General features: G+C 40.1%; 1 protein-coding gene across 6 annotated transcripts in view; it reads right to left on the reverse strand.

The window, feature by feature from the left end:
- The window catches only part of LOC311042053 (uncharacterized protein), a 31,343-nt gene extending 3,671 nt beyond the window's left edge, over positions 1-27,672 (reverse strand). Inside the window, exons 1-12 of one of the 6 annotated variants that reach the window (XM_084052590.1) lie at positions 27,414-27,672; positions 23,567-23,683; positions 23,384-23,464; positions 17,148-17,255; positions 9,914-11,035; positions 9,373-9,456; positions 7,456-7,545; positions 5,763-5,858; positions 4,581-4,676; positions 3,358-3,458; positions 2,531-2,618; positions 1,485-1,565 (exon numbers count right to left, since the gene is read on the reverse strand). In XM_084052590.1, the coding sequence (XP_083908716.1) occupies positions 1,501-1,565; positions 2,531-2,618; positions 3,358-3,458; positions 4,581-4,676; positions 5,763-5,858; positions 7,456-7,545; positions 9,373-9,456; positions 9,914-11,035; positions 17,148-17,255; positions 23,384-23,464; positions 23,567-23,683; positions 27,414-27,465 (2,100 nt within the window). In that variant the 5' untranslated portion in view covers positions 27,466-27,672 and the 3' untranslated portion in view covers positions 1,485-1,500. Of the gene's footprint in view, positions 1-1,484; positions 1,566-2,530; positions 2,619-3,341; positions 3,459-4,580; positions 4,677-5,762; positions 5,859-7,455; positions 7,546-9,372; positions 9,457-9,913; positions 11,036-17,147; positions 17,256-23,383; positions 23,465-23,566; positions 23,684-27,413 lie in introns of all 6 variants that reach the window. The other 5 variants (XM_084052588.1, XM_084052589.1, XM_084052587.1 and 2 more) reach the window with 5 other exon arrangements.
- Positions 27,673-27,942: the final 270 nt, after the last annotated feature.

Here is a 27,942-nt window from a genome sequence, read left to right on the forward strand (position 1 = left end):
TAAACAACCAAAAAAGGTGGACCAACACATAACATTCACAATATTTCTATGAATTCATTTTATGAATGAAGCTAATAGTAGACAGGCAAAACAATCCAATACCTATGCATTGAACATAGTTGGTTTTAGTGACACCGACTCAGTTTTCCATATTGCAGTCCAAAACTTACAGAGCCCTCGGAGTAGACATTGAGTTACACCCAAAAAGTATATTGAGGCCATGATTTACTACATTGGGCCCACAACATGTGCATATGTGCTTAATTAAACTTCTGAAAAATGTCTGTTTCACAAAAGCTTTATTCAACTTTTTAATGGATAATTTAAAAGTGTCCCGATGGGGAAACAAATGGTGAGGGGGAAAAAAAGTTTAATACGAGCAGATGCTGTGGGTTTGCACTTCCTAAGAAAATAATTTAACATTAAGCATTTTCTTCTCCATTAAACTTAGGTTATACTGTGATTAGGTTATACTGTGATTGTGCAAACCGATCACTTCAATTTCAAAAACGGTTCACAGACGAACCCGCCAACTGGGAATATTGCTATTGCACTTTCTCTTTTGACAAGGACCAGAGATGACTAGGACTAACATGGTATGAACAGCAGGTAGGAAATTCCTTTAAGGAGCGAACATGGTTACTCACCTGAAGCCCACTGAATGTTTTGCTGCTGTTGCAGCTTGTTTTGCATAAAATTCTTGTCTAATTCTAGTACTTCACTATTTCGGATTAAATTAATACTTTACAGACCAAAAGCTTGATGTAACCTACTGCATGCTATGCGTTGCTGGCCATCGAGTTTATACTAAACAGTTATGGTCAATTAGTCAATGTGAAGTTAGACTATGTCTATGGGGAACATGTGTTGCTACTGGAGTGACTCAATCACAACAATTTATACCCTGGTGTGTTGTAATTTATTTTTTCACTTTTCAAAGATTCATTGAATGGTAAAATGTTTTATATGTGGAACTGGACACATTAGGCAATAACATGGCCTTATCAATAATCAATTTCAGGATCTATGTTGGTGATTTATATAGGCATGGAAGCATATCAAAGTAAAACATAAAATAAAAGACCAATGCTGCAGTATTATAAAGAGTCACAATGTTAAAAATTGGACACTCATTGTGTGTAATACTAGGGGTGGGGCTAGGATGCAATGTAGATAGCTTGCACCTGGATGGTTGCTTCCTTGCGGACACTATAGGCGGGAGGGACAATAAGGTCTGTGGTGTAATTATCTCCGCCAGGCCTTAATGGCCAGTGGCAGGGATTATATTTTTGCCCCTGTCCGTCCGTGTGACGGTTCGACAGTGTACAGCTAATCTGGGACACCACACCACTGGACTGATCGGCGTGAAACTTTGCACGCACACTCCCAGTAGGCCATGGAGGAACCTCCACCCACACGCACAAACTACTGTAGGCAGGCACGTTCCTAACTGTGGTTACCATGGTGATCTGTAGCCTACTCACCAGGAGGTGAAGGATATCACTGGTCGTAGTCCAATGCCTCTCCTTCAGATTGTTCAGGATCCTGCACCTCCACTTTTACAACTGTTTTTATTTTATTGATTTAGGATGGAGAGAAAAATATTCAGTATTAACTAGGGGATTTAATCGATTATAAAAGATAATCGATCCTATATATTGCCTAATGGGTGGGTGGTGGTGGGCGGACGGACGGACAACATGCACTGATGTCAGACACAAACAGAAGACATTGCCCAACATGTGCTGCGGGCCCCGTCACATGCCTAGATGCCTTGAGGGTACGTCGGCCGGTTGGTGGACCATGGACGTCACAAACGTAACATGCACTGATGTCACGGTCGGTCGGTGGACAACATGCACTGATGTCAGACACAAACGGAAAACGTTGCCGAACAATGCAGGCCGTTGTTGTGGTGCACGGTGTCTTGTATACCCATATATGGAGTTCTGTGTTAGCCATGCCCAAATATGTCCAGGCCAGTACAATTATGTAATATTGATGACATGATCAGAGTACTCCATATATGGGCCCCTGATGGTCGGTTGGTGGACAACATGCACTGATGTCAGACACAACAGAAGCCATTGCCTAACAATACCGATTTGCGAATGTTGACCCTGGTACGCTCATATATGGGCATATCGGTCGGATCGGCGGTGCAGCGTAGGTGTGAGGACCGCGTAGCCTAAAAGGGCCGTGCAGTCTAATAGTTAACCACTTTCAACCTTTCAACCTATTTTGGGCATTATAGGCAAAAACCTTTTTATAAAAATTCCCAAAATACAGAAGGTAGCAGATCTACAACCTCAGTCACAATGCACAATACTATTGTACAACAAAGTATAGTGTAGGGCTTAAGTGGCTCACATAAATTCATTGATATCCATTTGACTGTGGTGTGAAAGACCACAAAGAAAACGTCCTATAACAACAAAACAGCCATGTAAAACTGTCAAAAGAGCAAACAAAGTGGAATGATGATGAGCAACATAACAGAAAAAAACCAAGAAACAGACATGAAACTTACTGAGGTTCTGGTGTTCTTCTGGCTCCTCCTGTTCACTTGAGTCTGGAGAATTCATCTTCTCCTCCAGTCTGGACTCCACAGCCTCGTCTGAAATCAAGGAATTGAATATAGACTAAAATAATGACTTTGACATGACATGGGTTACACAGATAACAGACAACAGGACCAAAGTGGTTTGAACCGACCAACATTGCCATCCTTTAGAGCCCTGTGCTCTCACTAGGCCTATATTGCATATTATATTCACTGAAGGCAGTGCTAGAGTAGAGTACAGTGACCAGATTTCTTTACACAGATAACTTACATAGACATTAATCATGTTCTGTTCTGTTGAAAGGTTAAGTCAGTAGGTGTGCTTAAAACAAAAATAACTGAGGAAAAGTCCTATGTGTGTGTGCATGAATGTGCGTGTACATGAACATGCATGTTCATAAAAGGTCTTGTTTTGGGTGTTTGAATATAATGGTCAAGGCAAGGACATGGGGTCACCAAAGATCAGTAAGGTTCAATATGCCAATGTAGATTCCCTTTTAAACTGAAATGGTATAGCTGCTGGTATGCAAATATCTTACACCACATTTTGTGAAACTAATAGTGTTTTGATGTAGCGCAGAATAATTTGAGCCCCCTTGTAAGTGCAATTACATTTGGGACAGTTATAATTGAGTTTGAGCAAGTAATTAGATTACCAGTCCACTTACCCGCCCGAGCAAGAAAGAAAACAAGTTAACACTGAGCCCTGATTATTCTAGAGAGCCCAAACTGGGCCTGAGGGAAAGAAAGAGAGAAACAGAGAGAGAATGACACTTACCAATGTCCTCCTCGTGAATGTCCTCCTCGTGGTCTTCAAGGTCTTCAGGTTCCTTTTGGTCAGAAGAAACCGCAGGGTCTGAAGAGCTCACCTCGAGATTGGACGCCACAGCCTGGTCTGGAAAAAAAGGAATTGAAATGAATTAACAGACTGTTAAAATGGCCTCATGGTGGTGCTACAACAGACTGCTTCACGTTTTGACCTATAACTGTTTGGCTCATGACGCAATTCCCCATATCCGCCCCTCCCCTTTCCGACTTTTCAACTCTATTTTTTACCATTAAGGAATGCAATACAAACAAACGCTACACGATTTCAAACCATCACGGGTTCCTCAAAAAAAAGTATCTTTATTCATGAGTGTCTGCCACTGACACTCATGATGATGCAGGCATCAGAAATGTACCAGACGTTGCTGTTGCATTCCAAAATACCTCGGCACACTGCAGCATTTGTTCTGGGGCGGTAGTTCCGTGTTTTTGTTTCAAACTGAATTCTGGGAATCGCAGTTCAACAGACAACAGAGCTACCTTAGAATGTAGGCTCCAAAATTGCACCAAATTTGTATTTAGAGTAGAAGTGTGCACAGCTCCCAACACAGCACTCGTCAGGTTCAGAGTTTTGACAAGTAACAGAACAAAGAGACCACCAGCACTCACAGGTCCATCATCTACTGCAGGGGTCTTCAACGTTTTTTTAGGCCAAGGACCCCTTAGCTGAGAGACAGATGAATCAAGGACCCCCCACTACATGTTGTATAAATAACATTGTGTTGCAGATTAAACTTTTTCATAGATTTCATAGATAGACTTGTTCGACACCACTATCATCATTGTTGTGTCAATTCATGCTGGTTTGTTGACTTATCTTTACTATTAATATGTTGGATACATGTTAATGTGTATTTGCAGACCTTTAACCACTTAAACCCTCAATAGTTAGCATACTTGACGGTTAGCTCTCACCATCCTCTTTGCCGAAAATAGGAGATCTACAAGCTGTTGTGCAAGGGTTCAAAAGGTTAATGTAGAAAAAGGTTACATTCGCACAAAGATTTGTTGCATCTGTTGTTTATCTAGGGTTCCAGACCCCCTGTTGAAGTCCCATGATCTACTGTATTTATTGGTACATACATAGTAAATGGTCTTGAATAATCTTTTTTTCTTCCCAAAATCATGCCACAGGCCGGACTGAACCCCAGGTCATAGGCAGGTGAAAAAAAGAAACAGAGGAACTTACCGAGGTCCTGGTTATCGTCAGGTTCCTCCTGTACATTAGCAATGGCCCTGGCTTGTAATTTCAACTTCACCCGCAGTCTGGACTTCACTAACTGATCTGGAATGAAGGAAAAGATTAAATACTTTGATGGGTTAGGGCTGCACGATTAATACAATAAAATATAAACACCACAATCTCAATTCAAACGTCTATGCAAGCTCTTTCTAAATGAGGATTCCATTGACGTCATGCTTAGAGGTCTGTACGGGTTCAGGTCTGTGTTTTATTAGTCATTTGGGTCCAGGTCGGTCCATGCTACCTCAGATTTTTCCTCGGGTCCTGGGTCCATCATTAAGTGTAATATTATTTCCGAGTGGATCTGTACTCAGTGCTGATCAGTAGATAAAGACATGAAGTGCTGTGTAGACTAACTCGAGAGATGATTTAGGCTGACCTAGGATCAGATTACGGCAGTGAAAAATAAAGTTTAATAAAGTTTAGTTAGTCATGCCTACCAGGCAGCTGAGTTTCAGTGAGTTGGTAGAGCACATCAAACTATACCTAATATCGGAACAAATCAGATCTTGGAACAAATTTTGCAGGTACAATTAGGGTACCGCTCCAATACATGGAACCGATCGGAATTCAGAAAAAATGTAACAGGTCCATTAGGGTTTGTATAAGTCATTTCTTTAAAAATGTTGGATCTCTGAACAAATTTCATAGTTCATTAGGGTTCTAGTCTGTCATTTTGGACCTGAGAAAGAGCACTAGTCACGCTGCAGTCACATGTTGACTTATTTATATGTGAATAATCCAAGCTGCAATGTCAATCACACTTACTGTACACAATGTGAATCAAAACATGTTAATAATTCAACATTCCCGTCATACAACTCTATTTTTATTTTCTTGATCATTCTCTTGACACAATATGTAGGACAATATGTGTTGTCTTGTCAAGCGGAAATGGAGGTGGTCTATATGGCGAGTTGCGTCATGATCCAAGGAATCATTTTTTTCCCCTACAGTTCAAGACTGGTGTCAAAACAGTGATTTGATGGGAGTTTCATGCCAATCAGTCCAGAGGTGCCCTTGATTAGCAGTTTACAGACAGACAAGACGGACTCACAGGAGTGAAAACATAATCCCTCGCCTTTGGCCGTTCAGCCCTGGCGGCGATGAAGACAGAATGAAACTTACTGATGTCCAGGTTGTCTTCAGGTTCTTTTTGTTTAGTAGACTCGTCCGTGGCTCCGTCTGGAGAGTTCTCCTGCAGTCTGGACTCCATAGACTGGTCTGGGAAGAAGATTTAAAATAATTCATTAAATATAGCGGTGATTCGCAATTAAGGTGGTCAGAGCACAGAAGAAGACTAGTACGAGAAGATGAAGAGAAAGATCATTACTTTCAGATGAAGATGCTCAACAGAAAACAACAACAAACATTTTGCGGTTCACAGTGAGTAGGCACAGACCCGAGTAGACAAAGACAGTACCATATTATAATGAGGGTTAGTGAGGACCAATTATATAAAGATAGGTTGAAAATGGGTGAAGTCGTCCTTTAATACAAAATCTACCATAATCTGCAAGAGGCCTCCATTGATTGTTGTGCAAAGTTTGAAGGCAAGGCACAAGTCTACTCATCAGGAGCATTTAGACATCAGTGTCTTAATGACAGACACTCAATACTAGTAGGTCCCCAACACTTTTGAAATTCATGGAATCCTTATCTATTGGTTTAAACACGATGGTATTCTAAGTGAGTTCCATTATAAATGACCTTCAGAATATTATGAAAACATGCCAAATGCATAAATTGCCACAAGGTTGGCAAGTTTGAATTGGACACCTTGGGAATCAAACCAGGGACCTTTGTATCTCCAGAGAAGTTGACTTACTGACTGCACCACAGGGGAGACATGTGGCTTATATAAAACTATTTGAAATATCAAAGATAAAAAACAGATTGATCAAATTTAAAATGGACCCACAGAAAAAAAATATGTTGAGACGTACGCCAAATTCACACTGTCAGCGTTATTTCGCTGCTGCGTTCTGAGAATGCAGTGAGTTTCAATACATTGTCTATGAAGAGGAGCGAGTACCACTTTCCCCACTGTGGCAGGAGATGGAGACAGCAAAGATAGACGAGTCAAAGTTGAGAAAATTTACTCTGCCACTGTGTAGTGAGACAGAATGGCAACCAACCAGAAGTGTACTGTGATGTGAAGTAGGCGTGGACTAGGCATATACACTCGACACAACAGAAACTGAGTACTGCATGTACTTTTTTTCCCTCATCACCAAATCTCTTAACCAAAAATAGCTGATCTACAAGCTCACTAAAACTTGTATATCTGCCAGATGTTTGTCCCCGAATAGAAACACTAGGCTTCAAGTGGTTAATGGGCTGACACATAGAACGTGGCAGACGCTCAAATCAAGAAACACTCATTGTTTTAACTGTCACACTGGAGGCGCCAAGTAAGATGTGTCAAATCTGACATGACACAAGCATCATTGATGCTTTCTATCTGTCAATATGTTAAGTTCATGGTTATAGTACCATCATTTGGCCGATCAGTATAACCGTTTTTGTCTGAGTATTAGGTGAGATTTGCCAAATTCAGGAACTAGCTTAGACATTTTCAGGGCAGAAGGAAGGAAGTGAAGTGGTAAAGATGTACAGAGAGAAAGAAAGAGAAACCTCCTGAATATTCAATGATAACTGTTAGAAATTGAGTTTGGGCAAGTAGGCTGACCGGGCAACAACTGATTTCTGGTTCTACTAGAGAGACAATGAGCCCTGGTTCAACTAACTAGAGAGACAAGGGTGGAACTTCTATCAGCTTGGACCTGAGTCAAAGAAAGAAACAGAGAGGGGAACTTACTGAGGTTGTCTTCAGGTTCCTCCTGTTCATTAGAAACAGCCCTAGCTGGGAATTTCATCTTCACCTGCAGTCTGGATTTCACAGACTTGTCTGGAATCAAGGAATTGAATAAGGACTAATATAATAAAGGATTTTTTAATGTCACACGGGTTGCACAGATAACTGACGACCGGACCAACGTGGTTTGAACCGGCCGACATTGCCATCGTTAGAGCCCCATGCTCCCACTAGGCTTATATTGAATATTTAAAGAGGGAGGCACTAGAGGAAAGGACATACAGTAGTTCATCCTGCAATCTGCCAATGTAGTTTTCATTTTAAGCTTGAATGGTAGTTAAGTAAATAAGCCATGTGGTATCTCCTGTTTCCGGAGAGTGAGGCGGCTAGATGTACTAGTACACCCTCTGGACAATGACACTAGTATGTCCCAGGGACTTACCCTCAATCCAACCCTTGGTGCTGAGTGCCAAGCAGGGAGGTATTGGGTACCATTTTTATAGTCTTTGGTATGACGCGGCCAGGGATTGATGGAACCCATGACCTCCCAATGTCAGGAACCACAAGACCACTGAGACGGTGTCAAATGGTTCTCAACACTTTTCATTAATTCTTTTTTTAAAGGATAGGTACAGTGTAGAGAGACAGGAAACACAGAAAAAGAGAAGGGGAGTGACACATGCAGCAAATGGTAAGGTCAGCCGGGAATCAAACTGGGAACTTTCGGTCAGGCATTAGAGCCCATGTGTTACACTCCCTAACAACTCGGCTATCGGATAGCCCCAAGCAATTCATGAACAGATGCCCTGGTTTGCCTCACTACGCCCCTCAGCCATTATAATATACTCTGTGTGACCTCTAGTGGCTTATTGCTTTATTATGTCACGTAGTATTAACTCCCTGAGTGCCAGGATTGCCAGAATTATTTCAGAATTGATTCTGAAAAGTGCCAGAGTTTTTTTCACAGAAAACAAAAAGTGCTTAGGAAGCGAGATACAGCCTTTTCAGTTCTAAGTTAAACAAGGAATGGATGGAGCTGCACATCTTCAGATGATGATATCTTGGGTTCATGTTTTTTTACATTTTTTTCAAAAACACGTCAAACACGTTAATGGCACCCAGCGCCATAGCGGTAAAAACACGTGAAACACGTTAATGGCACTCAGTGAGTTAAGCATAATTTATGCTCTGCCGCTCAACGGTGTCACGCATCAGAATTAGCTGACCTCCAAGCTCACATAGCTTGTCGGTCGGCCATTTTCGACAGGTGACAACGTTGTGCTACGGAGTATTAATCAGGATTTACAATGCAAAGATATTTCTCACTTTGAGCTCGAGATATTCAAATGCAATAAACTGTTGGATGTGTCTGGCCAGAGATGATTGAACCCCCCATTGATATATGTTTTTATATTTAATTACATGATATTATTGGCCCACATATGAACTATAATGTTCCAAATGAACAACAATAATTGCGTGATATTAACTAAATATATGCATTAATTATTTTTTCAAAGATGTATTTTGAGCTGAGAAAAAAAACATCCTTGTCAGCTCTGTGAAGGCCTTTTTCCTCAGAATTACAGTTTTCATAATCACATATTTCTAAAGTCCACTTCCAAAACAGTCAATCTATACATACAATATCTGTAGCTCTGATCCTCCACTTTCATATGAAAGTGATCATTTACAGTAATTGCTGCTTTGGGTCACATTTTCAGAAGAAGTAGATATCACAGATTAATGTGAGTTACACTTGCAACAGTTAAAATGCAGTTGGCAAGAAGCCCGCCACTTACGAACTCAAGCACAAAAGAAAAATGTTAACACTGAGCCTGGTTATTCCAGAAAGCCCAAACTGGAACGAGTAGTTTGGACTGGAGAGAAAGAAAGAAACAGAGAGAGAATGACACTTACTGGTGTCCTGGTTGTCTTCAGGATCCTTTTCTTTAGCGGAACCATCCCTGGCTGTGTCTGAAGAGTTCCCCTCCATAGACTGGTCTGGAAAAAAAAGGAATTGAAATGAAGTAATTAACTGATTGAACGAAGATGGAAAAACCCTCCAATAATCAACTTAATAATAGAAAGGGTGGAGTTACTAGGCAAATCACTTGGCAAATGGACAAGTACGTTTATGATCAGGCAATTCCTCAGTCTTCAACGTAAAATTATTTTCACTTAATTCTAATTCCATATTACTATTGGCTATCCACAAATCATTGTTTTTTGATGAAGATGTAGAATTTGTATGCGGCTTTGATTTGTTTCTATAGGTTATGTTAAAATTAATTTCACACTGTTAATATTATAAATTAAGTTTGGGCAATTAGATATCCAGTTCACGGAAGTGGCAGGGTAACAAAACAAGTTACCACAAAGCTCTGGTGCTACTAGAGTCCATGGCAGACCTTTTAGCAGCTTGGACCTGAGTGAAAGATAAAAACAAAGAGGAACTTACTGAGGTCCATGTCATCTTCAGGTTCCTCCTGTTTGATAGAAATGGCGCTGCAGAAAGGATTCCTTTTCTGATGTGATTTAAGACTGTTCTTTTGGTGGAAACATTTCCCACACTGGTCACAACAGAAAGGTTTTTCTCCAGTATGAGTTCTCTGATGGGATTTGAGTATAAACCTTGTGGTGAAGCTTGTCCCACACTGGTCACAAGTGTAAGGCTTCACTCCAGTATGCATGCGCTTATGCTTGCAGAAGTTTGAAGAGTCGTGAAATTTCTTTCCACACAGTTCACATTTGAAAGGTTTCTCTCCATTATGAATCCTCTGGTGTCTCTTCAGATGCGACAATGTGGTGAAGTTTTTGTCACACTGGTCGCATCCAAACGGCTTCACTCCACTATGGTTGAACTCATGAGTCTTTAAGTCTCCAAACTCAGCAAATCTCTTACCACACTGCTCGCAGCAGTAAGGCTTAACGGTATGCATTCTGCGTATATGCTTTTTGAAGTTTGTGGAGTCGTTAAAACTCTTTCCGCATAGCTCACAGTAGAAAGGTTTCTCTCTATTGTGAATTATCCGATGTCTTTTGAGATGTGACACTGTAGCGAAGGTTTTATCACAGTCCTCACAGTTGAAAGGCCTCACTTCAGAATGCATGAGCTCATGAGACCTTAAATGGCCATACTGAGTAAATCTCTTCCCACATTGTTCACAGCTATAGGGTTTTTCTCCAGTATGCATGAGCTTGTGATTTTTTAAGGATCCTGAGTGACTAAAACTCTTTCCACACAGATCACAGTAGAAAGGTTTCTCTCCCGTGTGAGTTATCTGGTGTGTTTTCAGACTGGACATTTGGGTGAAGCGTTTACCACACTCCCCACAACAGTAAGGCCTCTCCCCAGTGTGGACTCTCTGGTGTATTTTGAGCTCAGTCCTTCTGGCGAACCTTTTAAGACACTGATCGCAGCAGTAAGGCTTCTCTCCGGTGTGAACCTTCGTGGTTCTCTGGCGTTTTTTGGTAGGGGTAGTGGTAGTGGGTAGTGGTAGTGGTAGTGTGTTGAAGTTTCCGCTACAATGGTCAAAGGAGAGATGTTTTCCTTTCATTGGAGCCGGGGCAGAAGCGGCATCTGAAACAGAAAAATAAGAGATCATTCTCACATGTAAAATGATGTTTGTTGGAAGAAAACGTTTTAAATTGTAGCTTAATGCATTGACGACTACTCTTCACCCTGAAAAGAAATATGGTTCTCTATGTAGAACAAAGTGTTATAATATGATAAGGTTTGGCTGTGTTTCGTCCCTTATATAATAAACAACACATAGTGGACACTGGACAAGACACTCCTCATGTAGTCAAATGTCCATTACTATCTTCACTTTGAGTCCTTGTTATTTTCAACTGCAACCTTTATTGTCATCATGCATTGAGTAGCAGGGGAGGGAGGTAATATGGGTGTTACGGGTATTTCCTTTTCACTTCATACTTATTTATTTTAGATATCATTTGTTGTACTGCATTTTCTTTTGAAATGAAAACTGCATTTATTTAAATGTTTTTTCTGTAATTCCTTTTTCAATAAAGCATACAGTAGTCTGGAATAGAAAACAAAACTAAAACAGAGACAAACTGATGTTTGATTGTGACTGTTTAGTCACAACTGATTAAATCCATATTTTTGATAGCTGTGCAACAATGACTCAATCTGAATAAATGTATCCATAGATTTGTTTACACAATTATTTGTCTTTTTTCTTCTTTTTACAATCGTTTACAAAAATGGTCACACTTTTTCAAAACATAGTTAGTACAGCAGCAGTCTGTGTGCTTAAGTGCGAAAGAAGTTTGTCATTGTAATGACACAATGCATTCATTGACTGCATTGAATTCATTTGGCACAACTTCCTCCCACAGTGGGTAAATTAATCTCATGTTCCCATTACATAATCTTCATAGAAAAATATGTTGTCATAAAGCTTATCTCTCTTCTTATACTAGTATATTTATTTAATAACAAAGCCATGTGGTGTACAATCGATCAAGAAAAAAATCTAAAATTGTACAGATACTGTAGATGCATTATGAACTAAAGAAATATCAACAAAGGCCAACAAAAAAAAAACTTTAACCACACCCCTCTTTCTTCCCTTACCACTTGGTGTAGTCTGACAAGGTATTTGACAGTCTTAACAAGGTGATTCAAATGAGCTTGAGGGGCCAGTCTGACTAGAACTACAGGAAACATGGCATGGGCTGTACGTCTATTGTTGTCCAGGAAGAACTGACATTCTCTACTATGATGGCATAGTAACCAGCCGCAGTAGCTAATGTAAATAATGAACAGAGCCTAAACTGGCTCTGTTTGCAGTAGTGATGCACGGTTGGGATATGTCTGAGAAGACATGTTATAGAGTGTTCTTCCCACATATCTACAAGCCTCAGCTGTCCAACGCACCACATTCATTCAACAGGACTCTATTAAGATAATCGGGCGTGCCGGAGCAACCCAAACACAGCGTGCTGTGCTCACATGCGGAAGATGTAAAGCACGGACACAGCACCTGTTAAACTTGCGGTGGCGACGGACGAGTGGTTCTGACTGATATGTCCAGTAAGACAAGACAGTCTTCCCAGTCTATACGTTATCTGGTAAGACAAGACAGTCTTCACAGTCTATAAGTTATACACTATAGAGTACAGTATGTTCTTGTCACAACAAAAGTTAGCTGTCCAATGCACCAGTTTTTAGGACCGGTCGTCATGTCAAAAGTACTCTTATTCACTTAAAACTTGGGATGCCCCGATCAGGATTTTGGGGGGACGATCAACGATCACCTGAAGCACGACCAACCGATTCCGATCACTGATCATCATGCAGGAGGGAGATATTTCCATTTAAAGTATTTACTATTTATTTATTTACCAAACTTGGCACAAACATAGCTCAGGGGTCTGCCATGATAATAACCACAACAGGGGCCACATGTGGTCCCCATGCCAACAAGGGTGCAAACGTGGCCCCCCAGGCACTCCGTTTCTCCAATCCGCACCAACCAGTTGGCACAGAAACTGCTCAGGGGTCTGCCATGGGAATAGTCACAACAGGGGCCATTGCCCCAAGGGGCCCCAAGGGCCACTAATGCTCCAATCCTCACCAAACTTGGCACAAACACTGTTCAGGGGTCTGGCATGATGAAAATAGTGGCCCCATTGGCCACAGGTACACCGATGCTCTGATCTGCACCACCAGTTCATGTGGGAAATCAGTAAGATTGAGAAAGGAGCGCTCGTTTTCGGGTGGCAAGTAGACGGCGCGGCATGGCCGCGGATGGGGCTTACAGCGCGAAACGAACGCTCTCTCCCTCAGTCGGAATTTGCTCCTAGCAAAAAACTAGCTTGCCGATTTCCCACATGAACTGTAACATATACACGCCCAGTGATGCTCATCATAGCCCTGCGTCCTGCGTCTGACGCACATTTTTAAGAAAGAACACTTAAAACAAAGCATTGCGGCGTCCATCGGGACGTACACTTTATCCTGCTATGTTGTGAACAAATTCAGCACTCATAATGCAGGACATTTCCATGTTATGAACAAATTCAGTACTTATAATGCGGGACATTTCCGTATTAATATTATACCCAGAGCCAACGTGAATGTGCCTGCGGGACTCGTCTCCTTCTCTCCAGAGTAGCTGCCTCTCTACGGCAGTGAGGAGCGAGCCCACCTCCCCCGGCTATGTGTATTTATAGTTTCTTGAACAGCCGTGTTTCTCGAACAGCCGTGTTGCACACCGAAACTCCGAGGTGCCACGAGTCGCGAAGGTAATCCCGCTTTGTCAAAAACCAGAGCAATACATACTTCTCCAAAAATGTTAATTCCAACATGATGAATATAACCATAGTTATAGCCATATAATATCAAACACGGGTTAAACACTGCAATTTCGCAAAAAAATACGCATTTTATTAGGTCTCATAAACTTTCCCTGGAAAAAAAATCACACCCAGTGTGAAGAGAGTGGTGCCTTTGAAAGTGTAACTGGTTGCATCCTTGTGTTGCAATCAGCAACAATATGTTGTCATGTAACACGTGACAACATATTGTCACGTGTCACGTGAAGCTTGACCAATCAGCCGTGCTCAAACATACGGACGGACATACGGATGGACGGACATACGGACGGACGGACAAAGTCAAATGTAGGAGTGGTTGGCACCACTCAAAAAATAGTAGATCAACGAGGCCTTGGGAGCTTGTAGATCGGCTATTTTAAAAAATGTTGCCTCTTTCTTAAATTATTTGACAATTTGGCCAATGTTTGTCCAGTTTTTTATAGTTTGTTGATTACTTTTGATGCAGCAATGGTATTTTTTTTTAGGTATTAAAAACTTCTTAAAAGTCCTTAAATTGTGGCCCGGACCTGGCCTAGAGGTCCGGGCACTTAGGCTCATACTCATGCTGAATGTCTCTCCCCATCTAAGAGTCTACCCATCTTTCCCCCCGTTTCCTGTCCATCTCTACTATGAAACTATAAATAAGGCAGAAAAGGCCAAAAAAACTCTTTTTTAAAAAGTCCCATTGTCACCTTACTGTCATCTGGAGATCCCCCAAAAATCATGTGGGGATCCCCACAGGTTGAGAACCATTGTACTAGAGGACTGGCCGCTTTGGTGCCAAGCCTTGTGTAATGTATGAAATGCAAAACTGCAAATGGGACGATATGAAAATGTCATGTCACGATTATTGTAGCCAGCATAATTGCGATGAACGATATTATAACAATAATCAAATATGCCTTAAACTCTTAGAATGCCACTTTTATTAACCACTTGCACCTCCGAATCCATATTCTGGCGGGAACATTAGCCAAAAATAGCAGATCTACAGGCTCACAACATGGCGTAACGTGACACATTGTGAGCTTGTAGATCTGCTATTTTTGGTGAAGAGATTTGGTGTAGACGGAAACAATTTATTACAATACATTGCCAAACTCAGGTCCAGTGTATGACGGACAATTTTACAATCAATTAAAATCTCAGAAATCTGATTATTCTGAGCAGTTTTTTATCGCCATCACAATAATAACAATTACTGTCCCATTCTTACTGTGTAACACAAAATTGCACGTTTTTCATTTTCCCATTACTGTACTGAAAATTAGATACCAAACCATCATCTTTATAGATCGTTACACCCCTAGTAAAGAGTACAATTGTATTTATATAGCACGTTTTGAAAGTGCTTCACATAACTTAAAAGTGAGATGAAACACAAGGTATACATTAACCATAGCGATAGAGGTGACATGCCACTCCAGAATAATACCACAGTGGCAGCCATCATACCAGAGTCCTGTTCTAAACTTTCTGTAATTATTACCTACGGAGAAAGTGGCTTATGTTCTGCCAATAAAAAGGTTAAAATGTAGTAGGTCAAACCCCAGTGTAAACTGTTGTTTATGTTGAGTACATCCACACAGAATGAGAATATAACACAGCTATAAAGCGACAAATTTATTTTTCAAAACAAGCTTGATCTTTCACTGAGAATAAAACCAACCTGTATGAATGAGGCATCACCAAATTAACAGTTTGATATGAAATAATCACGTCAGATTTTCGTATACTGTATGTAAGGACCTTAAGTGATACTTTAATTGTTTATATTCTATATTTGTGGACGGAAGAGCGAAACATTACAGGAAATCACATTAAAGACACTGCCACTGACTATTAGCCTAACATTATTTTCAGCCAGTGTGCTCATCACACTGAGAAGTTACATAAGCATTGGCTCTTTTTTTAACACACACACACACACACACACACACACACACACACACACACACACACACACACACACACACACACACACACACACACACACACACACACACATTACACCTACATTTTACCCCTTTTTTTCTTGTTTTTACCTTTATCTTTTTTTTAATCTTTACTTACAGCGATCTATCGTGTTTGAGGTGTTATTTGTTCAGCCAGTTCTCAACGAAAAATACTGCCAGGTTATTTAGCCTTTCTTGGCTCATTAAGTAGTTTATTATTACTTTAAGTTTTGTAATTTTGTGTGCCATGGGCAGCAGTTTTTGGTGATAAGATTCCGTTTAGTTTGTCATTACATTTTATATTGAATCTAAAGCAATAAAATGAATCTAAAGCCCTTGCCATATCCCAGAAGGTAAGATGACGGATGGTGCCATTTATGACGTTAACAACAAATGATAAATCCAAAACAAAATGTAGAAAAGGGTACAAGGCCAGCAAAGCCTATTTAAAAAATATATATACATTCTAAGCTCTGCTTAATGCAGCTTACAAATTCAGCTGATCTGATTGACTGGGAGAGATGCTTCTAAAATATGTTAACAGTACACGCAACTCACGATTCAATATGATTCACAATATAATTACATTTCCTCACAATTTCTTTTTAACCAAATCAGATTCTAGACAAATAATATAATTTCTTAGACCAAAAAAAATCAAATATTGTATTTCATTTGTCTTATTTTTACCATACCAAATTAAACAATAGTTCATGTTATGATTAATGTATAGTTTGATTAAGGGGCTGACATGCTGCAACACCAGATCAGAAACATTGGGAGCAATTATTCACTGTGTGCATTTTCTATACAAAAAGATCACATGCGCACAAAACACAGAGGAAAATATGATTTATATTACCGTGCATGCATTCCGGCACACAATCCTCCCTTTATATATCAGAATCAACTTGACAATGTGCACATATGCACAAGCCTAATATCCCGCCCCATTAACTCCCACAATTAAGCATAAATAGTTAATACAAATGTGAGCAGCTCGGTGGTGCAATACAACTGAATCCAGCATGATGCAGCAGGTTAAGATGACGGGCTATATATCAATGATAAAGCACGGCTCTATGGTTAAAAAGTCAGCAAAATTGGAGCATTATTTCTCTAATATGTATTAGCTTACACATTTAAAGCTATGCCATTTATTCCAACATCTTTTTTTAATATCATCAAGTATAATTCCACAATGTCAAATATTTGTCATATACATGACGCTTATCTAGACTAATCTGATTCCAAGGATTTCCAGTTCACTTACCTGAATGTGCAAGTAAGAAATCAAGTTAACACTTTACTCTGGTTCTAGTCTAGTTCTAGTCAATAGTGGAACTATAGCAGCTTGGTCCTGAGAAATACAAACGGCATGAAACTTACTGATATCCTGGTGGTATACTGGCCCCTCGTGTCCAATGGTGACGACCCTGGCTGCATCTGGAGGGTTCATGTTCACCTGCATTCTGGACTCCACAGCGACAGACTGGTCTGCAATGAAAGAATAGAAAAAGAAAACAGGAGACTTTAGGTTGAATTAAGATGACAAACTCCTCTTTAAAAAAAAAGGTACGGTAAGGGACAACTTCAGATGTCTACATAAAAAATCTAGACAATATCAGTTGCTTTTTTATATAATTATATGGAAATTACATAAAATTCCAAGTTTCTGAAAAGGTGGCTATATAAGTAGCAGAATGGAATTCCAAAATTGTGCCATCACGAGTGGAGGAAGTCGCTTGTTGTACATGCTTTAATGACTAAGTTGAACAACATTGGCCTATAAATGTCCACTGTATGTCTCGCAGGGAAAACTAGCTATTTGCAATGCTCTTTTACTGTTAGATATAGAATTAAATGTATACTGGTGATGTAAGTGTCCTTGTATGTTTATGAGGAGCTTGGATAAGTTCACCAAGGTGGATATCTTCATCCATCACAGCCTTGAGAATAGGTAATGCGGGATTTAGCTAGTCAAGACACTGATTTCCATAATGTTTGTAACATAAGAAAATGCCAAATAATTCGTTTTGGCATTAGTACTGTTTTATGTTGTTTGTTATTATTTGAATTTCCAGTGTTTCAAATTATCTGTTGCCCTGTCTTAAAACTCAACTTCAATAATAAAGGGAGGAAATGTTTGGTCAATCACTTGCTGCTTAGGCAATATACGTTTTGATCAATTCTCTGGGGAAAGAAAAAAAAGAGGGAAAGAAAAGGGGGGGGGGGGACGGTTGAAGGTATCAAACATTTTGGAAGCATGCTTTCCTGTACAGCTTTAAGGCCAGGGCAGGGCACCTTAGCAATAATTGTCAGCAGCTTTCAATGAGAAATGAAACCAATTGTATTCAGGTATTTCATTTAAACCGATCTGTCAGAGTTTCAAAGCTGGATTCATTAACTGCGGCTTTGCCAGGCCAAAAATGTTCACTACACTGAAGATTTATACGAACACATCTGCAAACAAAATATAATAAAAAGCAGGACATTGTTTAGACTCAGAAAAGGGTTTTATGAAGAAGGTGAACAAACTGGCAGACTCATAGCACATCAACTAAAACACAATGCCTCTACATTACAAGCAATGAAGGTGTCACTTTGTTTACGCTCATCTAAATGAATATCTAATATACTTGGACACTTGGACACCCACATTATGGAGGACCAGGACAGGAGAGCTAAAATATCCATGCAAGTCATCATGTGCACATGACTTCACCATACTATATATATATATAGTATACATATATTGTAAAACGCTAGCATGGTGCTAGGAGACGAGCTAAAACCCGTGAACAAATCTGGTCCGCTGTATGTTGGCTAATTACCTCCACTTGGATGGGTTTGCCCATAAGGCACGTTAGGTGTGTGGCAGTGGTGTAGGTAGATGAGTATAATGTGACTTATCAGGGACCCCCACCCAAATGTGTGTACAATGTGAGCATCCACAACTACCCCCAATGTGTAAACTTAAGTCATGTCGGAATTAAAATGCTATTGATAAATAGGGATGGAATCAATAGGTATAACCAAATAAGCCTGAAAGGTTGGTTTAGTTTATTTTCCCCCTCCCCAGGCGCTCTGACCCCACGCACTGAACTGTAGTCTAGGGTTAGGGTTAGGGTTAGACTGGAAACTGGAACAAGCAATGCACTGAATTGAAACAAACTATACAATACACTTGTCCACTTTGTTGTGTGTGTGTGTTGGAGGGGGGAGTCTGTAATTCAACCATACTGCTGAAGGGCTATATCTAAGTTTGGAAAAACTGCTATAATTCCGGTTATTGAATAATATTTTCTCAAAGCCTTAGTGCATTTTCAGAGTTTCATCAATCCCAAGGGGTTTGGCTGAACAAAGTCATATCTAAGCACTTCTTGTGACTTAACAGCAGCTTGTGACATTTCTTTCTTTTCATGGATGAATTATAGCCTACATAAATGTTCCTAAAATGAAATAGGCTCAGAATCCAAAGCAATGCCTGACAAATCGCTCTGACACAACAGCAGAAACGGCAATATATCTTCAACAAAACTTTCGGGTATTAAAAAGTCACCAAATTGACAACATTTTACAGCCTAACAAGTGTCAAACAAAGATACAAAACACACATATTTCTGTTACAACAATACTTTTAATAAGATAATAACAGTAGGCCTAACAGTGTAATGCTCCAAGACATTTTCCTGACAAAGTACGCAGAAATCAGAAGGAATTTTTGTATGTCTGTCTGTCTTTCTGTCTGTCCTTCGCAAAGCTCCAGAACCGCTCATCCGATCGACTTCACACTTGGTGGGTGTATTGCTGTGGACCCAAGGAAGTGCAGTGTCGAGTGTAAAGTCCATCGGATCAGCTGTTCTCCAGATTTGGCCCGGCCTGCTCCGAGTGGGCACACGTATCTCATGAACCGCTCATCCGATCGACTTCACACTTGGCGGGTGTATTGTCGATGACCCAAGGGAGTGCAGTAGAGTGTAAAGTCCATCGGATCAGTGGTTCTCCAGACCCCGCCCACTCCGAACCAGCACACGGGTATAGGCACTGCAGTAAAGGGTATTTAATTAAACAAAGAATGAAAAATAAATGAATGGCCCGCTAAGAATACAACAATCTGTAAAGAGATAGAAGAAGGTTGTATCACAAACACGCAGGCTTGATTCACTCTACTCTATACATTAATTCAATGCATTAGCTCATATCACGTACATTTTTATCTCAGATCAGGCCCACGAAGTTGTGATATGACAGAGCAAGCAACAATGGTGCTGGACAAGGAGATGAAGATTGTGGTTAAACCTCACCTTCACATGCAGCATCTCCAGCCAGCCCTTGGTAGCAGCTTCATCGTCCGTTGCGGTCCACTCAGTACCGTTTAGTTGGGTGTGTATATATATACAAATGAAGTGCTCAACAGAAAGTGTTTCAAACAAAGCCACTGGAGAGAAATCCGTAACAGGTATGCAAATGAGTTCTTAATCTCAGAGCATCACTGCTAGCTTTCCTCCAAAGTGCATAATGCATTAGCTATCAGAAGTATGCTGGGTCAATTCTACTTCACATGCCAACTCCAAATGACTGCCAGTCCAAGAATCAAACACCCTAACAAAGCTCTGGCAAGACCAGGCATACTAATGATATAGACCTTAACAGACGGTTAACCACACCCTCTGCTGTGTCCAACATCACAACCTATGCACCTTACTTGTAACCTCTATCGTAACAGAGCAATAATGGTAAAGTTACACAACAAAGTGACATAAAATCTAAAAACAAAAACAAAAAAGAAATCGGGCTGCAAACTTCAATGAACTAAACCTACACTCTCTTCATGTGTGTGAGAAGATGACTTTGACCACATTCTGTAATCAGGCTTTGATAAAATGTGCTCTGACGAGGTTAAGTGGCATGCAAAGGTAGTTTGGCTGCTGCAAATTTCTGTTTTTGGTAGTGGTCGCCGTTTTGCTTCCACCATGCAAGTGGGACAGACTGGAATTGTATTGTGTAAGTAAGTATTTCTCCATCCCTTTCTTTACACCGTCTCCTTCATGTTCTGTTTATGTTTTCTTTTTTTTTTTGGCTTTTGGCTCTTCTTCCACCTCCAGAATTTTCTGTTGCTTTTGCAGATGTGCATCAAGGACAACCTTAAAATTAAATGCCATTTTATTAGTCAAATATGTCATGCAGAAGATAAAGTAGTGTGGCATAATAATGGTAAATAATATGTCATTTTAACTTAATAACTTAAATAAAATAAAATGAGTCTAACCTTAAAATGAGGTCCTCCTCCTCAATCAAGGAATGAGTTGCGTGAATCACAGGTCCAGTAATGAAGAAAGGATGTTGATGTTACTGGTCTCCAAACACCTGATATGATATGATATATGTATCTGATATGAATCTCTTCATTTCTCTTTCAGGGCTGTCATCCTCCTCTGGTGACAGGTGGCATTTCTTCAGGTTGAAGAGCATTGACACTGTTGCCGAGAGAATGACAAGTTCTCTTCCTGTGGTAGGAATTCTATTAGTGTCATTAGGGGCCCACTGCACTTTCGAGCCCTTTTCCCGTCACCTGTGCCAGTTTCCTCTAGTCTGCAATCCCTACTTTGATCTGGGATCTGACAAATAGCTCTCACTGGCCAGCATTGCTCTACCAGTCAATCAAGCATTTCTCATGCTAAGTTCCAAAGCAGTAGGGATGTCTTGATGACGGTGTAGTCTGTCTTGATCGTCTTCATTCATTATCTGAAGCCCTCGCCTTCAACTACATTACCGGGGCTCATATCCAGAGTGATGGTCTCTACAATGGCATATATTATCTCTCTTTCTTTCTTTTCTCTGCTAGGAACTGTAGGCTTTGCTGTGTAATTTGGGGGCTGGTTGAGGATGTTAATGTGACAATGCCTGGGGATGCACCTATAATAATAATAAAAAGATCAAGTTAATATTAGGCTAAGCTACTCAACATTTCTGATGCAAAATTATGCAAATTGTTATGATGTTCTTTAACGTTGACGTTACTTTAGCTGGAAAGTTAGACAAGTTTACCTAGCTAGCATAGGTGTTCTAGGTGGACTGTTTACATTGACAAACAATAAGTCTACTTACAGCATTCAGGTGACTTTTTAAACGTGTTGTGCCTCCATGGAGGTAAGTTTCAAATTGCATACTTTGCAATTTGTCTTGCCATTGTTTTGTCATCTGTTAATTTCAAATGTTCCCAAACAGCTGAGATCTTCTGCATTTGGTCTTCTTTCCTTCAACACCCAAAGTGAACTGAAGCGCACGCTTTTGATTGAGGGATGTCATGTGCCCCATTAGAAAAAATATTTTTGTACCGGAATGTGCTGACAAAATGTATTTCGCCGTTTGCCTTCATTGCTAGACTACATTTAGCGCATATAACATTATTTAGCACATATACCATGTTATATATTTTTTCAATTCCTACCCAACAAACGAATATCCAAATGTGAATAGTTGAGGCCAGCCCCACACAATGTATTGCAAATTCATCATTTGCAACGCGATGATGACCATATTTAAGTATGTTAAAACAGAAAATATACCCCAAAATAGCACAATAACCTCTCAAGACAGAAATCAGTTAAAATGCAATTTGTAATACAGGAATCAGACATACATGTTGATTACAGGCTTTCAAACATGCAATGAATCAACAGTGTTATGTTCTGGTGTATTCAACCCTGCATCAAATTGGCTTTGAGTTCAGATTGTCTTCTGAATGAATCAGTTTTTTTACTCTCAGCAAATAGCTTAACAGTTGTATAATGTGAATGCAGGCTGTGTGTTGTCATGGAAAAGTAGTTAGACAGTAGTGGTGTGTAATGTGTGCATGTGTGCGTATGGAGGGGTGAGGGAGGCTGGGGGGGGATACAGGAGGGACCCAGCCCGTGTCACAAACCTGCAGGGGAGCCCCGCCAGTTGCTACATCAGTAACCGCAGAATGACTCCATGCAAATTAGTCAAGTAATATGAGGCAAAGGGAATGTTAATTAAATATACAAATTAATACATAGATATTAACGGACACTATGAAGTCTGTACAAAATGGGGTTAATTCAAAATGCATTGCAAAAATATGTATATTTAAAAGAAAGGGGACCAAAGTCGTCTTCACACTGCAGACCCGTTAAAATGCAGTAGCTGTCCCGGGGTAGAATTAATGATGATCAATTTCCACAGACGTTCTTTGTCCATCTTTTACCCCGTGTGAACATCTTTACACTGCAGAGAAGCATCCGTGGGGGGGTGGGGGTTGGGGCGCAATTGACTATCTTGTCTGACAGGATCAAGTTCAATTTACAGAACTAAAGGCTATGTGTCCCCAGTCGTACTGTAGAGTGGGAATGTTTTTCTATGGCATTAAAAGGCCTTATTGTTGTAGTCCCAAATTAAAGGTTTTTAAACCTTTAAGTTTTTTCATTATCAGATTTTCATTTGTGTGAATAAAACAATTTCAATAGAAGACTCACTGTCCCGTCAACTTGCCTTTCCAGCATATGGGTGTAAATTACTAAAGTCATATAGGGGTATCTGGGTAAAATAGTAAAACTATATATTTCATCTTTGCAGATTTAGCAGTAGGCCTATAGCTTTACCCATATTTGCAATTACTTCTCTCAGTAAAGAGGGAAGTGAGAGAGGCTCCTTGGCTGAAAGAGTGTGAGCCTGCCGACTGCCTGCGGGACAGATTATAACGATTATACGATTACAGCGCATTGGTGATGGAACATATTCGGTAATTGTTCATTACATATTAAGTAAACATTAGTATGGCTCACCTGGTAAGAGTGCATGCCACATGTTTGGAACTGTGTTCCGTCCCACAGCTGGCCCGGGATCAGGCATGGCCCGTGGCTGCATCCCCACTCCTGGCTTTCCTGTCTCTCTTGCTGTCACTATCAGGGATGAAGAAAAATGCAGGGGGAGGAAGTTTTTAAAATAGCATCAGTATATGTTATTTTATAAACAAACTACCTTATATTCCACAAGATTGTTGGTCGTGTGTGCCCTGCAGTCATTGTGTCAACTTTCTCACCACGCTTTCACCCAAGTTGTTAACCTTTACACTGGCGTTGCTGGACACCAAAGGCTATTGATTTCCTTATTAGAAAGCTAGCTTCAATTCAACCTTGAATCTCTCCTCAGGGGTCAGTGGCCCCAGGAGCAAGAGCAACTGCCTGGGAACTGGAACCACTTTAATTGCCAGGATGAAAGTGGTTAAAAGCAGTCCACCACCAAATTAAAGTAGCTCCTGTCTTGCCTTTTCTGTTGCACTGACTGTATTGTATACTGTATATACCACACCCAATCCCCAACTGATGCCTCTCATTTAATTATCGTATTTAATATTTTGCATTGATGATAACATTTGAGACATAGGTCTAAGCATTGACCTTGTAGGAATCAATTGAAAGTAAAACGCCCGACAATAAGCAATCCTGAAAGACTGCTAGTGAAAAAAAGAAGTCTTCCGATGTACAGTGATGTAGAATTGTTAATCACTTCACAAGACAAATCTTGTATATACATCAAGCAAATGTAAAAATGTTTTTTTTTTTAAACAGCAGCTTGTGAAATGAGCAAGGATTCTACAAGAAATAAATTGGAACAACAGTTAACCCTTTGGAGTGAATCAATTGCCTCAAACACATGACCTCAAATGGGAGGAGCACATCACATCACAAAATGCATGATGTGCCCAAGAAATCCCAATCTTGTGGGCACACCTTACAGTTCTATTTGCAAGATCTGGATTTTGTGGGCATATCGTATCATTTTCATTTGAGTTTTAAACTCAAATTCCTGACTTAGATAATACATTTACAAGTAATAAAGAAAACTAGGGCATTCCATTGTCTGGGTCATCTGCACTAAAAAATAAATACATTTCCATTCGTTGTACATTGCAATAAACATGCCCATCTCCAAGGCAATCTTGGTATTTGCAGTGCATGTGTATGATGCCACCACACAGTAATTTGTATTACAGGGTGAATATTTTATTAAAAGATGCCAATTAAAGCCATACAAAGTAACAATTCCCACAATGCCTTTTAAAGACTATTGTGTAGCTGTGCGTATATAAAATAATCTATATATCAATAAATATGTGAAAACCCTGAATAATAATGTATTTTGATTATTGCTGATACTATTCTTTTCACTTTTTAACTTATCTAGCTAAATTGATAATCCTACTTTATTAAATACTTAAAGGACCACTTGATCCATTTTCACCCTATCTTCATATAATTGGTCCTCACTAACTCATTATAAGATGGAAGTACCGTAGTTCTGTCTACTCGCTCCGTCTGTTAAGATTTCAAACTTTTTTTTTATTGATGCAAGAACAATGGCTTCTATGGGTTCTAACTTTCAAGGAAGAGAAAGGCTGTAGATTCTAATTAGCTTCCAAACTCCATTAATGATGTCATTAGGAGGCAGGTTTCTAAACTGTCCAAAGCCCAGTGAGTAGAAAGACTTAAAATAATTAGTGAGGAGGACCTTAAAGATAAGGTCGAAAATGGGTGAAGCGCTTCTTTAAGATATTGATTAAATAGTTCAAAGGGCAAAGTTACATACTATGCCTTTAACAAACAAACTGCAAACATTATAGCAATCAAATATAAAAATTTGAAGACAATTTAAAAAATGCAATAGCAAGTATTTTAGATTTGAGGATTCTCAGTTACCCTGCATGTAATTTGCTTCCTTAGCAATATTATAAAAATACATAGATTTAAATTAAAGGCCAACTACTAAACTATTAAAGATCTGTGAACTTTTCAGATCTGTGTGTACACACACACACACACGTCCGTGTGAAGCTCGTGGAAAAGTGGAAATATTTTACAATATCTATAGGACAATAGCTGACTCGAATATCTGAAGTCGCAGCAGTTAACTATTGGGTGAGTACACATGCAGCACCACCATCAGTCTGCTACCTGAGCGGCCATGGGGGTGATCTATGGCTGTGTATCTGGAATACATGAAATGTATGTAATATCACAGCCATTCTAGGGCTGAGTGTGCGCACATTATTATTTTATTTACACACACAGTTTATATATATGCATGCATGTGTAAAGCACACACACACACACACACACACACACACACACACACACACACACACACACACACACACACACACACACACACACACACACACACACACACACACAAATGCAGGCCTTACATATTATGTAAACAGCAATATATGTTGACTGTCATTGTGTGTTGCTTTCACTGGCATCTTTTTTAGGAGATATGGACACAAGTAACACACCATCTAAATTAACACATGATGTGACGTCATATAGTAGACACTTTAGGAGCAGGCTTTCAGTGGAAAAGAATTGGCACTGGAGCCAGAGGGGTGCCGTCCAGTGTTGCCATGTCGGCTTATTATAAGCGACGTTGGGCTTCTTTTTCTGTAAAGTTGCTTGTAAAAATTGGTAGTTGCGTGTTCTGGACTTCTTTACAAAGTGTAGTTGCTTATTTGGGCTTGCTTCCACATGTTTTAATTACTATTTAAACCACTGATTCTGAAATATTTTCATGTCATGGACCCCCAAATTAATTTTGTCCCTAACGGAAAATGTTTTGTACCAGCTGGAGCCCTGTTCCAGGTTTGTTATTAGTTGTCATAATATTCCAAATATTTCACTCCCCCTCCCCCCCAGACGTTTTGAAAAAAGCAGTTCTACAAGCTCACAACGCGTCGCGATGTGACGCGTTGTGAGCTTGCAGATCGGCTATTTTCAAATAGCCAATGAATGTATATACAGTATAGGTTTAAAGTGCCTAGTCGCTTCTTATGGACTTGTTTTCCTAGACCTGGTTGCTTGTTTCTCTCTCAAAACCTGGCAACACTGGCAGAGCGGCTCTATCATTCCTACATCCTGCTCCTTTTTGGACAGACTCCATCTTTGTCAAAACTCCATTTAGTGCATTCATCCACACAATGTTAGGCCTTTCTCCCCTGAATTATAACGCTACTAACAGCATGTCACGGAATTTCGATTGTTTTCCAACTCAAGTCTTTAGAGAGTGAACGTAGTCAAACAAGAGAAAACATGAAGGCTTGATTTACAGTCTATACTCCATCGCGGCGGGTGTCGTTTGCCCAAAAAAAGGAATAACAAAACGCTCGCACCAAAACACTGTCGCCCCAGGGCAAATCCAGCGGTATTCACCAGATATGATATGCCTACACGTAACAGGGCCGGACTGGGACCAAAATTCAGCCCTGGCAATTTGGTCCGAACCGGCCCACTACCCCCCGGTCCGTTATTCTAAACATAACCGCAGTAAAGCGGTACCAAAACATAACCTTATTTAAAACCTTATCCTCAGTGCATCAAATACACGAATACAAGAACCGCTGGTCCGCGAAAAAAGTGGGGGCGAGCGTGTTTTGGGACGAGTCTTCCCGGTTACCAAAAAAATTACAGCTCTACAAGCTATAAACGGTAGCACCGACGCGTTGTCGGTAGTTTGTAGATCAGTTATTTTTGGGCGAACGACACCGTCGTACTACGGATTATAAATGAGACAATAATATATAGAGACGTCGTTTCTTTTATGTGAGAGTACATACATTACATTATATAAACATACCCATGGCCATTCTTTGTAACTCGCTCACTGGTTGGAACATGGCGGCCTGCATTTCTGCTGCCAAGTCTTTTCTTCAGACCAGACGCTGTTTTAGACAACGTTGGGGCGACGTAATTCACAATTCCAATATTATCGCTAGGTTTTAACGAATGGGTTTATCCGTTTCTTGCTATTTTTGGGCCGTTAACTAAAGTGGCTATCGTCAAAAATCCGTTACGGTTTATCTTCGTGGTCGTCGCTCTCACGACCGGCCGTTAGAGTTAGCCGAGCAAGGATATAAACATAAATCACACAACACTTCCGGTCGCCATCGTGACTTTCAAAATAAAAGTTTTAAAAAGGAATTCTGTATGTGTTATACATAATGTATAAAGCAGTGGTTCTCAAACTTTTTCCACGTCAAGGACCCCCAAATTGACAATTATTAGCCCACGGACCCCTATTTGAAAAGATATGCCAGTGACCCCCATATTAAGAGAAAACATTTTTTTACGGCTCTAATAGTGATTCTCAACCATTTTAATTTAAG

The sequence above is a fragment of the Gymnoscopelus microlampas genome, assembly GCF_963454915.1.
Source record: "Gymnoscopelus microlampas genome assembly, chromosome: 3".
NCBI lineage: Eukaryota > Metazoa > Chordata > Actinopteri > Myctophiformes > Myctophidae > Gymnoscopelus > Gymnoscopelus microlampas.